Consider the following 13,040-nt stretch of genomic DNA (forward strand, 5'->3'; position numbering starts at 1 on the left):
CTTAATGGTTGAAGGGCTGGAAACTGGGGAACACCTAGGTACAAGTAGTTATTGCTGTATTAGGTTTGAGGTTTTGCTACATATGGAAATTAAGAATAATGATATTTAGATTCCAAATTTAAAAAATAAAATTTTGAAGGGATGCAACAAGACATATGTTGTGAATTGGGCAGCTGAGTTACTTGGTGACACTGAGCAAATGCCAAAAATTTTCCAATATTCCAAACAAATATTTTTTTTGTTTGTTTCTGTAAAGGGTAGCTGAAAGTAAAAACACCAGATTTGCTCATAACACCCAGGTGGACCAATAGGTCCACCTTCCTTAAACATTATGCTATTTAATCGTATACTCGAGTTTTCAGCCTGTAGTTTACTGAAAAGACAAACTGTAAAAGTAAAAATAAAAGCAGCAGCTGTACCTTTTCTTTCTATTATTGTTGGTTACAAAGTTTCAAAGTACCTCTTTTACAAGCTTGAACTGCTAAACATTGCACATTTATTTTCTGTTTATTTTACTGTCAAAGACTAAAGTATGACCCCACTGAAAATAATCCAATTGTCACTTCTTTCAGTAGACTATGACACCACTATAATAAAATGCTCCTGAAAGTAACAAAGCAAGCACAAAGACAGTCAACTCAACCTATACTCTGGGAACAGGACATCCAATGTATTGGATTATATATAATAAAACATTTTCTTGGAAAAATTCAGAGTAATCACACTGCATTTAGAATCAGAGAAAATATTTATGTCAAAAATAGGATGTGTAATTTTCAGCTTGTATATCCTACAGTGTGCACAACAAGACCTTTTCAGAGTAACAACACTGCACTTTGAACTTATTAAAACTTTTATTTTGGATTTCAGTGCCTATACAATAAACACTGCAATTCTTTGAATATTAACAGCATAGGTCAACAATGTTATTTGAGCATGTGCTCATAAAATCCTATTTCTCTTTCCAGCATATATTCATCAACCAACAAAAACTGAGGTTTCAATATTACCTATCAAGCTTGTTTAGTTTCACAAGCATTACAAGTCTGGTCTTCTTTGGAAAACATTCTTCCTTAGGTTGGTATTCACTTTATGTTTCTGTTGCGTGTTTTATGAATATTGTATACAATCTGTTAAAGAATGCCAACAACTTTATATAGCTGTATATTTGTTTCAGTTTTTTAATGTAAACTGCGAGCAAATATTTGCACACATTTATATACATAAGGTTGTATGACTTTTCATTGCTTTCTTTTACTGCACATTTCTAAATGTAATGAATAAATATAAGTTACTAAGTTTCTAATATTACAACATTTGCTTTTATTTTGCCTCAATTTAGACAATTAGGAAAACAAGCTCAGTAGATTTAAGTATGTAGCCCTATGAAAGTACAAATCTAACTATAATACCAATATTCAGTGAACGCTGATATTTCAACTACCATACCTATGTATCTACAAATTTACTCGTTTAAATTCTAGTTATTTTTTAAACCATAGAACAATAAATAAAAGTTAAGGAAAATTTCTAGTACTTGAATAAAACTATGAAAATTGAAATATAATTCACTCTCATGCTTTTATTACTAAGCCTCATTATTCTCTCAAATGGAGGGTGAAGGAATATAGTTTTTGTAGGCTTCAAATACACATTTTAGAAAGCAAAAGATATTTATATATATTCAATTATTCTACTAGTACACCCAAAACATGTATAACTTGCTTGGGCTTATAAATAAAATATACACTAGTTAAAAAAAGTTAATATCTGTTCAGAGCAACAACTGAATCATCACCATTCAACACTCTTGACAAAATTATTTTATCTTCTAAGCTTTTTATAAACAACCATCAGCATCAACTGACATACAACTTGTCCTTTCTATTGGTTATAAAAACATCCTTAAGAAAAGTAAGTGGAACTAAACAAGAGGTTTGACAAGAATGAAGTAAAAGTCACTACAAGTTAATTTGTTAGATACACTGGTTTCTCAGCAAATCAGAGTTCTGAGTGATTCTATATTTATGTTATCTCCTGTTGCTCTTTTTATACTTTTTTATTCCTACTATATACCTGTACAGTTGATTAATGAATTAAAACATGAATTTTAGATATTGACAAGCTGTCACATAGCATCTCATGTCTCACAAATTGATGTTTAGTTTTTGTTTTATTTATTTATATATATATATATATATATATATAGAGAGAGAGAGAGAGAGAGACAGTAAAACCTGTCTAAACCAGAAACTGCATGGGGCAGAAACCTGTACAAGCCAGAAATTTCAAAAATTTTGCAGCATTATCTTAAGATTTCTCTTATGGCCCTCTATATGGCAGAACCCAAGTAAAGTGGACAGAAACCTATTTCACCTACCTCATCTATCAACAAGTTGGAGTAGAACCTGGGTAAGGTGGAAAAAATGTTTTTGATTATATATTAATTTATTACTTAATTAATAATTTCTTTAAATATTAATTTAAATGTTTAATTAATAACTTGTTTAAATATTAATAAATTCTCTGACATTTTGTTATAGTAAGTATTAGTTAAATATATTGTTCTTTTTTCTGCCATCATTACTCCGGAGAACGCTATTTGACAGAACGATTGACTGTACTTTCGGTCGTATTTGCTGATGGAAAACAAAAGAAACCATGAGTAATAAGTAAAAGTAAAAATCTGTGCTGTTTCAAAAATTTAAGGAAGAATCAACTTTGTGTGGAATGGAAAGTGAATAATAAAATGTGGATAACAAGTGCTGTATTTGAGGAATTTTTGGACAAATTAAACAAAAGAATGGAACGAGAAAATAGGGATATTTTACTCCTCCTAGATAATGCAACTTGTTACCCAAAAGTTCAACTTTAAAATGTTCATTTAGTCTTTCTAACTCTGCATACAACATCAATTCTACAGCCACTAGATAATGGAATTATACAGTGTATATAATTGAAATACAGAAAATTGTTGCTTCAGCATATTATTGCACACATGGACGACTGTGAGAGCATCTGAAATGAGGATGAAAACTAACTTATAAGATGCAATTGCATTTTTAAGTCATTCAATCAAATGCGTAAAAGATGAATGCGTAACAAAGTGCTTCTTAAACTGTAGATTTATTCTTTATAATGGCAGAGATTGTGGAGAAGTTGTTTGTTTTGACAATTCTAGTGAAATTCAAACTCAGAAGATTATTGCAGATGATTCTGTGAACGCAGAAAGTTTTGTGAACATTGACAAGAACGTTTTAACAGAAACTGATGAAACTGATTTAAAATCTATAACAGATTTGTAAGATGATAACAGTGTGAGAGATTCAGAAGATAAACAAAATGGAAAACATTTGAAACTGGACACATTCTTCAAATAAACATGATTAAGATTTTGTATACTTATGTATATTTTGAATGCCTTTTTGTTCTTATTCTAATGTAGCGTAAACAGTATAATAACTTTATTCACAAACATCTTACTTCCCTTGAGTCAAGCAAGTATAACCAACCTTCCACTTAAACATTATATATAATTAAGGAAATGCATGTTCAATATCCAAGCCGGAAATTTTATACGGTCCCATGTGATTCATCTTAGGCAGGTTTTACTGTATAGTTTCTTTTACGTTGAAAATTAAAACGTACATAATATTAAAAATTGAAATATATACTGTGTTTTTAAACCAATTTTACTGATATATATTTAGTAATAATAAAGTTATCTAAATTTTTAAAAATAAATCACTAAAATACAGTAACATGCACAGTTAGACTCACCTGTTGTAAAAGGATTCATAATTATAAAAGATACTTTATTTGAACCTGTGTCACCTCATTGTTTTGGGTTTTGAGTTTTCACGTGATAAAAAAGGAGCAAAAGGGAGAAGAATATGAAATTAAAACTTTTTTCTATGATATTTTAGAGAGATTCCCAGGACTTAACTCAATATTTACACAGAAATAACAAAAAAAGGAAAAGCTGTACAGTATTCCAAAATTATGATGACTTATTGAAAATGTAATTAAAATCAACTTTCAATATACACTCTCAGCCATAGCAACATAGGCAACAACTACCTACCCAATACTAGAAGCTCAACAAATTTCATGAAGATGCACTGTGTACATTTATGTATATGTATAGTTTCATGGTGGTTTTAAGGTCAGTCAAGTTATATGCATAGAGTTAGGAAGACTTATTTTAGTTCTGTGATCAGCATTAGTAATTACATAGGTAATTTTTCATCATTCAACAGCTGCAAACAATGGTATTGTACTCTGAGAATACTGATTACACTTACTGCTAAGCCTTGTTACTTTTCTGAATAGAGGGTAAAGGGATATAGTTTTCATAGGCTTCAAATATACATTTTAGAAAACAAAACAATATCTTAAATTATTGTACTAGTACACCCTACACCTAGTATTTCCTCTAATAGCCACCAAGATAAACATTCCACATGATAAAACTACAAAGTATAATAATAACAATTTATGTATCTCAAGGCAGCTGGCTTAGGTATTAAAACTTATTTAAATGAAGTGCAGAACAACATTTTGACCTTCTTAGGTCATCTTCAAGTCAACAAAGAGTTTGAAACCTGAAGATGACCTAAGAAGATCAAAATATTGTTGTGCACTTTATTTTAATAAAAGTTTTAATACCCATACAAGCTGTCATGAAATACATTTTTACAAGTTGATTTCTCATAATCAAATAACATAATTTAGTTACCTGACTCCTATTTCCATTATAATTGGGTCCACTGTTTTTAATGATGTTAATACCACAACGTGCCCGTGGCCTTTTGTCATTGGTAGTACGACTTCTTTGAGGGGTAGGTTTTCTAATGGGTTCAGAGCGAACCCCAAGATTCTCTCTTTGTTTTGTTGAACGTGGGTATTTTGGTGTTGCATCTGAAATGATAATTCACATATTTAATAATTTTATTATCCTAATCTAAAAATCAGCAATATAGGCACGTCAATGATATCTGATACTAATTCCTTACACATACAACCTGAATTTCACCCAAGAATACATAAATATTTCTTGCTTCTATTTTGTTTGGAAATGTATACTTTTAGAAAACACATCAATGAATTTTATCAGTATAGATCTATAGCAGTAATACCTGGGATGCATTTATTTTGAAAATAATTTTGAAGTTACCTAACTGTCAGGTCCTTCCATCAAATGCTCATACCACTTCAAAGATTAAGATAGGTAAAAGAGTAATTGTTCTACAGATTAAGTTGCCATGGAAGATCCCTACCTGGATCATTTTAACTATTCCTGAGGAAATTCCAGTATTAATCCTTGTCCAAACCTAAATCACACACACACATGTTCAGATACACATATATATGCTTCAATAAGCACTACCAATTGTTACGAGTAAATATTATAACAGTAACAAATTAACTTGCAAATAAATTTTTCACTGAAATATTCTACATTATAATTTCAACACTTTTTGAGAGTCAAATATAGAAAGTCTGCACCCCTAACTTCATCTACATATGCAATAACCTCTTCAAACAATATCAAAAGAATAGTAGAGCAATTTTTTTTCTACTGAATTCATGCTGTATGTTTGATAAACTTGTAAACTTTACAAAATTACTTTGCAAAAGTATCTTTCGTCAAGCTTTCAAAGCCTTCCCCTACATTAATGCATGACAAGTAGTCTATAATTATCTGAACAACTTTTATATCATTTCCTTGAAAAGAGAAGTAACATTACACAACTTCTGACCTTCTGGCACCTGCCCAATATGAGCAACTATTCAGGATGAGAATTACAGAATAAATATTTCTTTACCAGTAAAATTTATAACTTACCCTTTTCATAATCATCAAAAATGCACCTGCCTTATTACTTCAAAGACTTACTCTCAATCCTAAAATTTTGAATACCCATAATGTATATATTAAAAGAAATCTTTGGTTAATTTTTACATTTGCATCCTTTTTTAATTTCCTAAAATCCACCTTCATCAATTCTCTTGATCTTCTATAATCTCTTAAGTTTTTCATTACAGCATCCAATGCAAACTTTTTAAATTTATAGTGATTTGGTTAATTTATTCTTTTGTAAGTTACATAAGCTAACCACATTCTTTAACTTGCAAGATCCTTTTTTTTCTATAAGAAACGTGTCTATCCTGAATATTGAAATATTTCATTGAATGTATCATACTAGAAAATTCAAACTAAAGGAATTTATGTAAATTTCTTTCATTACTATTAAACAGTATAAACACTTAATTCAAAATGTGTTGCAAAGCAAAATATGTTAGCTACAGATTTAAAATTTCATAAAATTTACCAACTTTTGCTGGAGTGTGTATTAACTCTGAGTACAAAGTCAATTAAGCTATCATAAGACCTCCAACCAGATATAAATCAAATACGTAAGAGTTACATTTTTTTATTTTAATGTTTGAACTTAGGAACACGTTACTAATGCAAGGCAGATCATGAAACTAGGTTTTTATATTTGAGTTAAAAAATTACAAGTTGACTAACTTACTCATTATTCAACATTCACATTTGTATTCAAATAATACTTATGAATTTATTTGTAAGTTTGCTATATTGCTCTTTTTTTTTATTCTAGCCTATATGCTCTATGTTTCTTCAATAATATAATTGTTTATTTAGGGCTCCAGAAAATACATTTCAAACCAATTATTTTAATATACAAAACTGTGTACCCATTTTACCAGTAAGTGATTTTTTTAAATTCAATATTCGAAGGTTCCTCATGGGTTGTGGAGTGAAAGCAAATTAATTAAAGTTTAAAAAAAACGTTGGAAAAGAAACAAACCTTTATTCTTTCATCTCACTAAACATGTTTCTGTGGGTATCTAAATTGCAACTCAAGAAGAATTTATTAATGTTTTAGTAACTCTTTCAAGTATGGATCTGCACTAAAATTGTTCTAAATTGGAATTAATAAGTAGAAAAATAATATATCATAATGTACTACAAGTTAAATCCACTCTCATTTTCATTAAAGTCAAAGAAGATACATTTAAAGTACTTAAGTCTTTTTCTATTCACAACAACACATCAATTATTTGTACTGTAATTATTAATAGCATTAACGTCATGTCAGAATTACTTTAAATTCAGTAGGAAAATTCTCGTGTTATGGCATCACGTACCTAGTTACAACTGCATTTATTTTTAGAATAAATGTTCAGCAAACGTTCAACTTAGTCTTAAGTTAATTTTATAACACTTAGTCTGAATTTTATGTTAAATTACAAACTGTCAGTATCATGCAATTAAATATATTTTTGAGAGTGGTGAAAGCTAGTTTAGTAGTTAATTTCAGATTAAAATGTGCAACTGATAACAAAACTACCAGTTAACACGATTAACTAATATAGTAATACCCATAAATTGAACTACTGACAAGCTGTACGAAACCCAAAGATTTAGTTTCATTACGAGCCATAAGTTACCTTGTTTTACTTTTGAATCGGACCCGTTAGGTTTTGATGAAGTGCTGCGTCCAGTTGCCTTTTTTTCCATAGTAGATTCGTCTAACATCAACAAAAACTTCTTGTGTTTTTTTAGGAAAAACAAGAGCGAAACAAACTCCGCCCGGAGTATTTACTGTGCACTCTTGTTTATTCATGGCATTAAAAATCTAATAAGACATATTTGATAATGAAAATATTAGACTATACAATTTGTTTAAGGTTTCAATTAATAACAGAGAAGTAAAGAAAAACTTAAAACCTCACAGGGGAGTTTCGAATCCCCAAAATCGTCCAAGGGGACGAAGTAACGTTTCTTTCGCTACCAAATCAATATGCTCCGTCGCAAAATGGCGACGAAATACGCAGGATACGGTTCTAAATAACATAACAAGACGAGATTTGAAGAAGCGCTCTCTATACGTTGACAATATATATTTTAGGAATTCATCAAATGTGAAAGGATTTAGAAATGTAAATAAGCATAAACATACAAAATAGTTTGTTTGTTTTAGAGCAAAGCTACAAAAGGCTATCTGCTGTGTCCCCCCACGAGTATTCGAGCCCAGGATTTTAGCATTGTAAATCCGTAAACTTCCTGCTGTCAAACCGTGGAACACATTAAGTATAATTTCTTTCATAGTAAAATAAATTAAAATGAAAAATATATATACCTTGATGATTTTATAAAATAAATAAATAAAGATGAAAACAATACGATGTCTATACAACGGATGCTTGGCAATAAAATTCCATAGACATTTTGCCCGGCATGGCCAGTTGGACAAAGCACTCGACTCGTAATCCGAGGATCGCGGGTTCGAATCCTCATCACACCAAACATACTCGCCCTTTCAGATGTGGGGGCGTTAGAATTTTACGGTCAATTCTACTATTTGTTGGTAAAAGAGTAGCCCAAGAGTTTGCGGTGGATGGTGATGACTAGCTGCCTTCCTTCTAGTCTTACATTGCTAAATTAGGGACGGCTTGCGCAGATAGCCCTCTTATAGATGTGCCCGAAATTAAAAACAAACAAACCATAAACATTTGGTACACTCAAATTTGTTGAGCTGAAAAACTGTAAGGTTTGAAACTAATAAATGTTTATGTGTATATATGGGTATGTGATGGAATTAATTATGCCCATGGGAACAAAAAATAGCATAAAAGGCAAATATGTATTATGGCGATGCCATCCTTTATCTCGCGAAAAGAAATGTACCAAAGTACATTAATTTGTTAATAGTTTACTCTGCGACTGGTTGTCACACAGTCATTCATAAAGAGGCATACAAGTGTTAAGTTAAAGCAGTTATACTAGGCCTAAAAAGCGACAACTATAAATTGTGTGCAAAAGTCATAAAAGGGCACATGAAACTGGCACTATAAAAGCGGTTGAGTTAAAAAAAATTGAATCTCTCTCTAAAAATGTTGTTAAGTATCTCAGGGTATGTTTGGTACAGAAAATTTGACAATCGGGTAAAGGTCTTTTAAAATAATTTTGCTGGGAAAACGAGTGTGAACATCACCTAGCTGTAAAAAAAGTGATACATATTAACATAAAGTGGTCTCGTCGGACGTGTAGCTGCACGAAATTAATTGTTGAAAAGAGGTAACTTGATCAAAGGGTTGAAATAAACATTGACATAAACAAATAGATTTTTAGCCATCATTTTATTTTCCAGCAAGACAAGATTTCAAACATAAAGAAAATGTTGGAAGGAATATTGACTGCAACAACGCAAATGGAACACTCACAGCTACCGCATGGCATGAAAAAGAAAATCGTGATATAAAAATGTTAAGTCTTTACTGTTATATATAAGGACTGAGAAAGTCAACACAAGACTTAACAAATTGTCTAAGATGTAATGAGTTAATACAGAATATTTAGATCAATATTCCATAATTTTACATTGACTACTTTATGTGTGGTGATCGGTATAAATTAATTGGTTCATGTTGCAGATACTAGTGCATTATAAAACTATTCACTTTTCCTTTAGATTTTCTGTAATAACGTATGCATCATTAATAACTTCATCGTAATAATTGTCACTATTCATTGTTTGATTCCTTCCTGTGTGTAAAACAATCTTATTTCTGTAATTATTTCCTCTGCTGTACATATTGTAAGTTTAATTTTTACAATTCCACTGCTGAAAGATTTAAAGAAACACTTTCTATTTTTAAAGTGTTGTACACATTGACTATATATTATTCATGTAGACAGTTAGTCACGGGTATTCTTAAGCTACAGTGTTCTTGTTACTCACATTCAACTAAGGTGCCATATGTGCTTTCTCATTGGAAAAATTGTTATAATGTTGAACGTACTGTATGGATATTAACAGTGATCTATTCCACTGGCAAATCAGATGATGAGAAAGAAATGCAGCGTCCTTTGTCTTGAAGTAAAAATGATTGTCAGTTACATGGATAAAGTCAGTGCCTTGACTAAGATGGCATTGTTACTACTATTACGCGAGAATTTAGATTTTTGTTTCATAATACATTTTCTTGTGAGTCTTCCGTTATTCTTTAGTTCTTATCCAGTTACTATAGATCTAATAGAAATATGTGAACTTTAAAATAACACATAGTAGGTAAGAAGGAAAAAATCTTGTGCAGTGAATGCATAAGTAATTTTTACAGAATGTCAATTTTCTATGAATAAATATATTTACCCGCCCTATGATAAGCTCTTGCAGTGATGAGTTACGATGTATTGAAATATTTGTGGTCATATGAAGAAGTTGAGTTCTGGGAGTAGATGACTATCAGAGATAATTTTAAGTCTACGAGAAGCCTTCTTCAAAACATTTGAATTTTGATTATATTACAAATGTTTATTATGTCTTGGTTGTTGCATCTGCAGAGCTAGGAGGGAGAACTGCAGGAATGATCAAATCAAGTTTTCCCCCAAAGGTTTAAACTCAGTGGACATAAGGAAGAGATGACTAAGGAATGATATGGTGATGTTGAATGTGACAGTCACTATCGGACTCTGAGACCAGATTAGTCCAACCTTAACTCTGTTAGATACCATTTATGACTAGTGAGAAAGATAGAAGATACCATTGGTAAATGTTGTCCACCAGTAGGTGAAACAATAAGTATGGATTAGTGAAGAGGACGGTTTCCACGCCAGTGGTTAAACTCTTCATGATTGGAGGCGTATTACCAATTTCACCACAGGAAAGCCTAAGAAGGTGCAAAGCGAAGGCGAGTCATGTCTGGTAACTCATCATTATACAGCTTAAAGATAGTGATCTAACACTTACCTGAGTGTAGTGGTTTTTAAACTGACTCATTTCACCTCATCTTGATATTTAAGATGTGCCAGTAATGTTTTGGCCAAGAGTCTGTCTGAGAGTGGTTTATGCTGAAACCAAAAATGGTGGCAAAACATATCACATCTCTGATCTTTAAGAATACAGCCTAGAATGTCTGGATATAAGGATATATAATGTACTTTAACAAGTGAAGTCATAACTCCAGCTATTTAATATCACTTTGTTCTGGTAAATGATAAAGGAATAAACATTACAGGAGGGTTCATGTCCAAAGGTATCTGGGTACTGTGAACTACATATTTTTAAATTGATATCCTTAAGACGAGTATGTTTTAGAAATTATCAATCAGTTTTGGGTTTGCAACAGATGAGCAGCATTTCCGAATGAACATAATTCAACACCAGCTGGACTAGGCCCAGGAACAGAGAATTGCAAAATTGAGAAAGAATTACAGTATATCTGTGTACAAAAGTGATGTTCCCTGTCTACTAGAGAAAAAGCTAAGTGAGGTAGTGCTACATAGTATGATTACAGAGCCAACACGTTAAATGTCCTTTCCAGAAAATATGGAACACTGGGTTAGACAGTGATCTGTCTGAGAAAGGATAAAGTTGCAATGTTTTCTGTAATTATTGGCAGTAAACTATACAGCTCCCCACATAATTGACAGAGGTATTGGTGATTAAAACTTGCGGTATTGTTAATTTTACTTCCATTACAGTACATATGAAAGTAAGTATTCAGCCTTTGATGCATTTGCAGTCATTGTTTGAAGATATGTAAACAAGCTTTATTCAAAACAACAGCAAAATCGAAGTGTTTTCTGAAGAAATTACACCTGTGTAGTTATAATATCAGATTTGTTATTCGACCAAGCAAAAATAATTCACAATCACATAAATACAGACGATGTACTTCTAATTAAACAACTGTTGTTCAAAATTACAAGCACTAGGTTTATGCCAGTAATAAAATACAATGGATGTTTAAAATGAAATCGCACAACTTTCCGAGAGTTCGTAATTATTTCCAGATTGTCAGGTAAAAGGAGAAGCCAAAACTTTGAGCTGGGTTCATATAGATAAATGTTGCAACTCACATTTATGACTTTATACTCTTTATAGACAAATATCTGGATTCATTGGAAAATGTCAAATTATTCCACACTCTAGACCTAGCATCTCGATGCTGCCAGGTAGTACTGGATGATAAGTACAGATCTAAAATTGCACTGAGTAACTGAGATGGTTTGTTCAAATTTTGCATTATGCCATTCAGCTTGTGTAATGCACCTGTCACTTTCAAAAGAATAGTAGAGCTTAAAGTAAAGGAGTTGTAATGAGATAGCTGCTTAGTATATGTAAATGTTGTTTTGATTTATAGTCACCATATTTGAGTTTGCTGCTGAGAATCTGTGCGTGGAAGATCTAAAACTGAAATTGGGAAAATGTGTGATTATACCCACACGAGTGGGATCTCTCTGTTATGCAGTGGAAAGAAAAAGTCTTTACTGACTCTATAAAGGTTGCAGTGGCTCAAACGTCCACAGTTTCTTTGATTTTACTAGTGCTTTGTGGTTAACTTTTCTAAGAGTGCTGCTTCATTATCTGCTCTCACTAAAGATTACTTACATTTTAGATTGAATGATGTGTGTAAGTGAACATTCATGCTCCTAAAGTGTACTGTGATAGAAACACTAGTGCTGGTATATTCACAACATGAATGTGAGTTCTTGTTGGATATCAATGCCAATGGTAGTAAAAATGAGGCAGTAAGGACTATCACAATTACAGGGATAGTATGTTCATCCTGTGTTTATAGTTCCGGAAAGCCAATATCGTACAACAAAAATAACTTACTGCAGTTGTGATCTTTGTCAAAACACTACTAACACTACCTGTATGGTAGAAACTTTAAACGTCATTTTAACAGTGAATTATTAAAGTATTTATAAACTTTATGAATGTTGCAGAAGCATGGTTTTGTTATATAGCATCACCTAATTCATAACATAGAAACATTCATGGATTGTCTCAACGTATATTTTATTTTACCTGCAGCTACCTCTGCTTTATCATTTCTATATTTGAAGTAAACAATAAATTTAAAATAGCATTGATTTCTTGAGTAATTAGCGACTAAAGTCATTCTGAGCGGTTTATAAATGCCTGTCCAAAACGAGACGGATGAGGAAACACTAATATTTGAGGTGACAGTCAACTCTAGTAGTCGGCTAAGCAACTGCT

General features: G+C 31.6%; 1 protein-coding gene across 1 annotated transcript in view; it reads right to left on the reverse strand.

The window, feature by feature from the left end:
• The window catches only part of LOC143240648 (E3 ubiquitin-protein ligase RNF10), a 50,472-nt gene extending 42,411 nt beyond the window's left edge, over window positions 1-8,061 (reverse strand). The window contains exons 1-2 of the mRNA XM_076483417.1: window positions 7,480-8,061; window positions 4,739-4,920 (exon numbers count right to left, since the gene is read on the reverse strand). Coding sequence (XP_076339532.1) covers window positions 4,739-4,920; window positions 7,480-7,567 — 270 coding nt within the window. The 5' untranslated portion in view covers window positions 7,568-8,061. The remainder of the gene's footprint in view (window positions 1-4,738; window positions 4,921-7,479) is intronic.
• Window positions 8,062-13,040: the final 4,979 nt, after the last annotated feature.

This window comes from Tachypleus tridentatus, chromosome 13 (assembly GCF_004210375.1).
Source record: "Tachypleus tridentatus isolate NWPU-2018 chromosome 13, ASM421037v1, whole genome shotgun sequence".
NCBI lineage: Eukaryota > Metazoa > Arthropoda > Merostomata > Xiphosura > Limulidae > Tachypleus > Tachypleus tridentatus.